The sequence below is a fragment of the Enhydra lutris genome, unplaced genomic scaffold (genome assembly GCF_002288905.1).
Source record: "Enhydra lutris kenyoni isolate GAN:26980312 unplaced genomic scaffold, ASM228890v2 scaffoldscaffold1, whole genome shotgun sequence".
NCBI lineage: Eukaryota > Metazoa > Chordata > Mammalia > Carnivora > Mustelidae > Enhydra > Enhydra lutris.
In genome coordinates this window covers 68,614,490-68,623,067 of record NW_019154085.1, presented here as the reverse complement: position 1 = coordinate 68,623,067, position 8,578 = coordinate 68,614,490, and the positions used below count along the sequence as shown (strand labels likewise).

The 8,578-nt window shown below is 49.8% G+C and overlaps 1 protein-coding gene across 2 annotated transcripts in view; it reads right to left on the bottom strand.

Moving 5' to 3' along the window:
* Window positions 1-4,585: 4,585 nt before the first annotated feature.
* The window catches only part of LOC111144934 (methionyl aminopeptidase type 1D, mitochondrial), a 40,116-nt gene continuing 36,123 nt past the window's right edge, over window positions 4,586-8,578 (bottom strand). Inside the window, exons 7-10 of one of the 2 annotated variants that reach the window (XM_022499545.1) lie at window positions 7,421-7,518; window positions 6,122-6,169; window positions 5,126-5,204; window positions 4,586-4,994 (exon numbers count right to left, since the gene is read on the bottom strand). In XM_022499545.1, coding sequence (XP_022355253.1) covers window positions 4,916-4,994; window positions 5,126-5,204; window positions 6,122-6,169; window positions 7,421-7,518 — 304 coding nt within the window. In that variant the 3' untranslated portion in view covers window positions 4,586-4,915. Of the gene's footprint in view, window positions 4,995-5,123; window positions 5,205-6,121; window positions 6,170-7,420; window positions 7,519-8,578 lie in introns of both variants that reach the window. The other variant, XM_022499554.1, reaches the window with a different exon arrangement.

Here is an 8,578-nt window from a genome sequence, read left to right as displayed (position 1 = left end):
GGGCTCCTCTGCAACAGAGCGCGCCGTGCGGAGCGCACAATGGGCTGCAGCGCCCGCGCCCGGACCTCAGAGGCCCGTGGCTCTTCGGCCTCCCGCCTCCCCGGCGCGCCTAACTTCCCAGAAACCCACCAACCGCTCGGCGCAGCCGCCCTCCCCCCACTACTGTCCCCACCCTCCGCCCGCCCCCCACGCCGGGACAGGGGAACTGCTTCTCCTAGCCGCCGTCACCCGGTCCAGCGCTCAGCTTGGGCGGCTCTGAAGTCCGGCCGCGGCCTGGGAGCGCGAAGTCGCGCACTGCGGGGGAGGAGGGGTGGTGGCACCAGAGGCGGCCAGCAGAGCGCTGTCCTCTCGAGAGTCGTGTGCCTAGCCCAGCGCTCTCCTTGGCCGCGCCTCCCCGGCCGGGATCCTCTCTGCCACATCCCTGGGGTCGGGTCTGGGGCCCTCCGGGCGAACTCACTCACTCGGCCGCCGCGCCGCCGCCGCCGCTCCCTGGGGCCCGCTCGCATTGCTCCAGGCCCAGCTGGCCACTCCAGCTCGAGGCTGCACCGGTCTGATTAAAGCAGAGCGCGCGGAGAGCCAGGAACCCGCGCTTCTCCTCCCAGGAAAGGCGACCGCACCGCCCCCTCCCCCCAACACACACCCCCTCTTTCCCTCCCAACCTTCCTCCGCCTCCCTCTCCCCTCCACTCACTCTGCGCCGAATGCCCTGGACTCACTCGCCCCAAGGGCGCGGCGCTGAGTGGAGCCGAGGAGCCGGCGGGCTCAGTTCGGCTTGAGCCTCGGATACCGGCTGGTCATTTTCCGGCCTCCTGGGGTCTGGCAAGAGTACCCGGGGTTTACGAGTCCTGTGGACCCCGGAAACCCGCGGCAAAACCAGGCCAGTGGTAGGCTCGCAGATCTGGTTACAGCCATGTCTCTCATTGTCGCCCAGGATCCTCCTCATCTCCAGTGGTCAAAGCGGGCGCCCCTGGGCCTGGGGGCAGGGCTGGCAAAAGCTGTCACGGCGCCTTCTGTCTTCTGGGGCGCTAGGTACAGAAAAGCGCACAAAAGCCCCCCGCCGCCGCCACCACACAGCCACCCCCACGAGGCGTGGCGCGCACCACGCTGTCTGCGAGGGGCTGTTGGTTCCCCATCCCGCCAGCCCCACGGTGAATCCCAAATTACTTTGTTAGGTAATTAGAAAGTGTTGATAATTATTTCTTTCATAATTTAGCGGTGTGACGGGAACGGGGAAATGATCTTGTGAAAGTTCACACGTGCAGATGTATTAGTTACTGATTCATTTGATTAAATGGTAGTCTCAAGTGCTCGGATCCGCAGCTGAAGGCGCCCCATTAGCATAACACTGATGTTTAATTTTCATACGCATAATTAGCCATATATTTAACACTAATAGCAACATGCAGCCTTTCAGCGTTAAACAGCCCGGGATTTGATCTGGCCTGAGCTGAACCTTCGGCGTTGCACCTTCCCCTATCTGGAGTGCGCAATGATCACAGGACAAACCTCTGTTCTGTAATCAAGCACATTTTGGCAGAGGGAACACCAATAAAAATGAACATTCAAAACAAATTACATCGGTGCTGTCGTTACAGATATTAGTGGAAAGGGCTTCTCTCTTTTTTAACTTCCCTAGCCTCATCTGCTGCCCGTGGAATTCCTCTCCTTTGGTTTAAGGGCATAATATTGGGGGTAGCAATATTTCAGGCAGCGTGGTTGGAGCAAAAAGGAAAACAAAAACAAAACAAAAAAATCCTTCAAACCAATAACTGGTTTGCCAACGTTTAGAAAGATTTTTTTCCCCCTTAATCACAGAACCACAGGGTGATGCTTTGTAGCAACAACCAGCTAATGACTCCGCCACCAGACTACTCCTGGAGCCGCTCGGCTCCTCTTGATTTCCGTGTTGCACTTGTGGTTTTAATTGCTCCTTCCTAGCGCCTGTTTCTGGGTGCGGTGCGGTGCGTTCTGCACAGCAGCACGGATGCCGCCCGGGCCCCTGGTCTCTTGCGCGCACCTCTAGCGGGCCCTGCCCACGTAAGTGATCGCCGTGGCTGGCGCCGGGTCGGGGTGGGGACCAAGGGAAGTGGCTGTTGACTTCTGGCGCTCAGGGCTATACGCGAGGAAACCCGACGGCTGGGCGGCCCGTGGCCAGTTTATGCCAGAGAACTGTAAGATGGGGGGAGGGGAGAGAGACAGCCACGGGTCGCGACTGTCGTCTACAGGGCTCTCTGTCCACATCTGGAAGGAGAAATACAAGCCTTTCCAGTGCAGAGGGCCGGGCTGGCTCCGTGGAACAAAGGACGCGGTCCCCCGGGAAACGGCTTCAGAGCCTTGTTTATTTTAGAAATGAATTATATGTGGGCGAGGAAGTGTCTATACTCGGGGATTATTTCTTAGCCCCAGAGAAACAGGTCCAGGGAGGTGCGGCCGAGCCGGGGCCCCTCGGGCACTGAGACACCTGGCCTGGAGCAGTTTCGCAGTGTGCGACCTTACCTCCACTTGGTGAGCCCGGAGTGGATCCCTCCCACCGCACCGCACCCCACCCCCATTGCTAAGACGACACCTGTTCTGAAACGCTGGTTTGCTTAGATCTTTACCGGTCCCAACTCCGACAGGAAACAAAGCTCTACGTTTATCCTGAGAGTCCCGGATTCCGAGTAGAGCCAGTGGGAGACACCGCAGGACCCGAGTCCGGTGGTGTCAGCCGTAGCCACGCGTTGGCTGAAACCCCGGCCGCCCCGGGGTGAGGTCTGGGGCCAGTTCAACCGGAAGGTGATGGTGATGGTGGTGGTGGTGGTGGTGCACAAGGTATTTTTAAAATCTTTATAACTTCAACTTCAAAGCATGTTAAACGGAGTTCGCTCTAAATCAAGTTTGTTTCCTACGGAGCTGCTGACATTGGCTGTGCTGGTATATATACATATACGTGGGTATCATGTTTAAACTAGGCTTAAACTAGTTACTTTAATAAATAGGATTATAAACCTGTCCCATAAATACTTCCACCGCAGAATAATTGCTGCACAAACAGCATGTTATCCCAGTGGTTGGTAAAACCCTGTGGTCCTAATAAAATTATTCTTGGGGAACTTGGAGTAAACTGATCAGTAGATAAGATAAGCGGCAAACCTTGCAATCTCATTGCTCTAGGAGAGAAGTGAAATCATTATCTGGCAAACCTCTCCCAAGGCCATCTGGGCCGAGTTCTTTCCTGGAGAATGATTGTTCGAGAGCAGCAGTCTCATCTCTAGGCCTTTGCTTGGACAATGTCTCAAGAACTCTGAAAAGTTTTTCTGTGGGCTTTGTAAGTCTTCAGCCCCTCCCTCACCTTTTCCAGTTCTCAGATCCACTTGAATTGGAATCACCTCTGTCCAAATTCTCCATGCCTGAGCGCAGAGAAAGGGGGCTGGAAGGGTTGGAGGATGCCCAAGAGAATCCACGCTCAGGGAAAAGCTTGAACTAGCCACTTCTCCAAGGGCACTTACTGGCCTGTTTCCTTTCTCTTCTCCCTACACTCTGTGTCACAAAGACAGCTGCCTCTTGGGTCCTGATCACAGAGACCACCTGTCATGGCAACTAAAGGTGCTTGCATTTCCTTGGTGCTCTCCAGCCCAAGCTATATTTAGTGCCTGGCAACTTTGTAAAACCCGCTTCAGTAGAAACAAAAGTTAGCACAACTCCTGACTGCCTGGACACCCTCACAGAAGTTGTTCCTAAAACCATAATCAGAGGGGGGCTATTCTCTATGTGCCTACTGGATGCCCGGCACCTCTTCACCTGAGCCCAGGGGCGAACAGGTGCTGGGGGGTGTAGTTCCTGCTGAGGAAGAGAGGGTATTCTGATCAGAATGGGCCTTTGGGAAATGTAGAATGTGAGTGCTTGGATTTTCTGCTTCTGAAGCTGGTGGAGCTTCAGGCTTGCCAGTTCCAATCCCAGCTAACTTGGCTCTTGCCCTCAAAAGTTACCATATCTTCTTCTCCTAGAATCTTCTGGGTCTCTAGCAGGAGAGCACAGTCCAAAGGGGTGGATATGGGGAGAGGTCAGCTTAGGGGCTAGACAGCCGGACAGTGTTCACGTCTGGATGGGGAGGGGGCAATGTTCGAATTTCTAGTGCAACAGACGTGTGTGTGTGTGTGTGTGTGTGTGTGTGTGACAGAGATATGAAGGGGCGAGAGGGTCCCTCAAAAGTAACCTCAGGGATGGCTGCTCGGGGCAGGATGAGGGATGTGAGGAAGAGCCAGAAGAGCCACAGGGAACCAGGAAAGCCATATGTGTAGACTGATAAAGCACTGTGGAAGCCAGACGCAAGGTTCACAGGCAAGGAAATATGTGTAACCAACCCCACGGTTTGCTAGCTAATCTTTTCTTCCCAAAGCAGCTATGAAGGGAAAAGAATTGGAAGGGCTAGTGCCAACGTGGGACCCACAAGGGGAAAAGAAGAGACTTCTAAAAAATTCCCAGCTAACATCTGGGCTCATTCTTTCCCCCAACCGCAGATGTGAAAAGTTCAGACTCAAAAATTAACCAGCTACCCTCTCCCTCTAGTATCTGTCAGAGGCGCAAGGACAACAGACACAATGGGCTTAGGAGGGGAAAGCTTTTACTTGGGCATCAAGGCAAGGGGAAGAGAAAACCACGCATCTCTAGAAATCCTTCGCCTTCCAAACCGGGGCCTCCCCATCCCCCCCCCAGAATCATTTCCCGGGGTGGGAAGGCGAGCCCGCCCTCTCTCCGAAGCCCCGAGGCCAAGGCCGGGCTTGAGATCGGATCCCCACCGGGTTTTTCCAAGAGGAGAAGCTAGGTTGGTTACTGCGTGACCTCCCGTTTTGCCCGTGTCTTCTAAAAGTTCTCCAGCTGGATTTCGGCAATTTAGGATAAAAAGCGCCCGGCCTCTGCGACCTGCGGGCGGCTCCTCAGGCCTCGTGGGGCAGTTTGGTCAGGATCTGCACGCCCCCCGACGTGACCAGAACTGTGTGCTCGAACTGGGCGGACCTGAAACACACACCGCAGCGGTCAGGAGGCGGGAGAGCGCCCGCGGGGCGGGGAACAGCAGCTCGCGGGAGCCGTTGGACCAATTCTCCCTTCCCATAGCATCTCAAAGCAGTGGCACCGAAAGCAAACACCTTTGATTGTCCAGGGAGACCACAGTCCAGGCGTCTTCCAGGACTTTAAATTCAGGAGATCCCTCGGTTATGATTGGCTCTGTAAGAGGGAAAATATTTACTGCAGTGATCTAATCACATTCTTGTCAAATATCGTTCCGGCTGATTACGAAAAAAGAGAAGAAGGTTCTCCTCCCCTCCCCCCAAGTGCTTCCCCCACGGGTTCCTGTTGTCATCTCACAAGGGCTGATAATTGATGTTGCTTACATAGTATATTACAAACTAAACAGTAGGAAGAGGAAACACTACCGCATTCAAAAATGTATGAAGTTGTCTCCTTCATAATTTTTTTAAGAAAAAAAGGGCATTTTAATCAAGCCTTAATTAGGACCCCGTGGATAATAACCACCCAAACACCAGTCCCTCTTATAAATACCAGTCAGTTTTTTAAAATATTTGAATTTTTAAAACGTGCTTAAAATGTTCATTAATCAGCAAATAACAATTTTCTTATTTCACTCTAATTGCTTCTCCATTAAGTACCACAGTCAGAAATATGATGCCTTTAGGGTCTTAGACGATTGGAATTTGGTGGTGACACCAGTCACATGATTAGCCAGGAACGGCGGCCAGACAGGGAGCAAGGGACATGATCACTTCTAGTTACTGGGTGTTACTGGAAAAAAACAAAAGCAAAAACGAAAACCCCAAACCAAACCAAAAACACCCCCCAAACCAAACCAAACCAAAACAACAACAAAAAAACACCAAACACTGCATTATGCTCGAAACAGAATTAGAGGTTGGATGGCTGCCGTCTCCTAAATGTGTCGGTAAGTATCTGATTTAGGAAGATGGGGCTCGAGGATATTATTTAATCAGATTTGCTATGCATCTGAATTATTTCATTACGCTGATTGGCTTTATTATTCCTTCACGGGACTGCCTGGCCTAGGCCAGCACTGCTGCCTTGATCCAGGGAGCCAGGGCTCTCTAAAGGGAAGCTTGGGCACTGACCTATGGTGAACGCCATTCCCTCCTCCATGAGTAGATCGCTGTCATTTGCTACAAAACAAAAAATATAGGGTAGGGGGAGTGAGGAATGGAGAGAAAGAGAGAAACAATTAGAAGGGCAGGATTGTTCAAAAAGACCTTGGTACTATTTATTTATTTTTTAATTTATTTTTTCTTTTAGGGTAGAAGGGGTTCTGACCCTTAGACTTGTCATTTTCTTTGCTTGGGGTCAAGGCCCCTGGGAAGGGTGTACCAAGGGCTAGCAGAGGCAGCTGGGGTGTTTTAGACACCTGTTGTGTGCTTTAGACAACTTCCACAGTCCCCTGGCCACTTGCTTCCAGGTCTCCTGGCTTCACTGGGTCCTAGGTCCCGCCCTCCACCCCAGAGAGAAAGACATCTTGGGGAACTGATACTAAGGGAAGGCAGCCACTTAGGGTGCACGTTAAAGCAGGAGACTAGGACAGGGGTGACTTGAAATAACTCCAAGTATTGGTGCAGGGTGGGGCACACGCCTGAGACACTCTTTCTGTGCTCCTGAGCTGCCGCAGGTGGAGCTCTTTAGTGCAAAAGGAATTCTGACCTGCTGGGTCCACGGGGATCTTCAGGGAATGGGGTTCTACCAGCATTTCTTCTAGGGACTGCTCCAACCCCAAGCACACAGGTCAAGGCCCAACTTTCCTTCGGTCCCTGTCCAGGTGTGCAGCCCCCCTTGGGGGCACTCTACAGAATTGCCTCCTACCCTAACTACTGCCTCTGACCTACCCTTGCCTTCTCATTGTCAGGTGCACACTCAGGCAGTGAAAAACAGGAGGTTCTGGGGAAGGAATACAAGGGTGGGTATAATCTAGAAATCACTAAAGAGTACATGCTGCTAAATACATCAGCTGTCAACGCTGTGTAGGATGTAATGAAGTTTAACCACAACAGTCAGCAGTTAGAGAAGAGGGTAGAAAAAGAAAAACAGAAAACAGTCATATGTGCATGCTGCTGGGACATTGATGCAGTGGCATTTTGTTTTCAGTAACTTTTTCTAGACAAATATCCCTTGTGCCTTCCAGCCATCACCCTTCAGGGGAAGACAAAAAGCAAAATAAACCCTATTCTGAGACTGAAACTGCTGGGCTCTAATCCAGTAACATAGTAATGTGCTGGTTACAATTGAGTAACCCCCTCCCCCCCACACACACACATGCATACACACAAAAGGATGATCGTATGAATTCAAAATTAGAGGAACATGAGGAGCAAAATTGCCTTATTCTGATTCCATCCAATAAATAGCTCCCAAATTAACTTCCTTACCATGATGCCAAATTTCTGGATGTCCATGAAAGTAAGATCCTATCCCATGCCCCACAAAATGTGGACAGACTTGGAAACCATTCTGATGAGTTATGCGGCTTTAAAGCGACCGAAAAAAATTTTAATTAAATTAGGTAAGTTTTTAACACATACTTAGATAAAGTCACTTTAAAACAGTCTCTGAAAGAGAAAAAAAATCAGTTATATTTAGAGTCAGACGGTACAATGTTTTCATTATTCTGAAATAATTAAAATTTTTGCCATTGCATGCAACGACTCCCTTTGGATAAATGAAGAAAAAAGGTATGTATCTAACATGGTAGTTTGCTTCATTTACTTTAGTAAAGCATTCAAACAAGGCCACTTTTAGACAACAAGTGAGTGTGCATGCACACATATACGGATCGGTATGCATACCCATGTGCATTGAATGCAGGTCATAAAAACTTGCCTGGTTTGTATAAGATTTCACCAAAGACTTTGCAAATTACTACTGATTTGGGAACTGAGCAGAGAAACAAAAATGCAACCTAGAAATGTGACCGCCTACTTTTATAGTTTCCTTTTTCTGGCCTACTTCAAAACATTATGCATTTTAGAAACAGACACACTCATACAATAGGTCAAACCGCATTGTCAATATTCTTGAAATACTCCAAAACTTTGTCATCATTTGGGGTTTCCACTCAAGACTTATGTCATTAACAAAATTCACACAGAATGCTTTTTAATCACTGTGATGCTTAAGAGAAGCTAGTATTGTGATTCCTAATTCTTAATGCTATATTTGTTCTTTCTACATGCAAAATGTACAGGTTTCCATCTATTCCATCCATAGAAATGAAGCCTGGCATATAGAATTCAACCTTAAAATCCTCACATACAAAGTTAAGAAGTTGTTTTTGAAATCAGGTGAACACACTCATTTCTAAGAGCACGAGAAAGTTAAAACATATAAAGCATGAACAATTTATATTTTCATGCGGGGTTAGTGCCCTAACCCTAACCATAACAATGGATCGGGATTTACAGGACTACTATTTGAATTCTTTTTTTTTTTTTTTAAGATTTTGTTTATTTGACAGAGAGAGATCACAAGCAGTCAGAGAGGCAGGCAGAGAGAGGAAGGGAAGCAGGCTCCCTGCTGAGCAGAGAGCT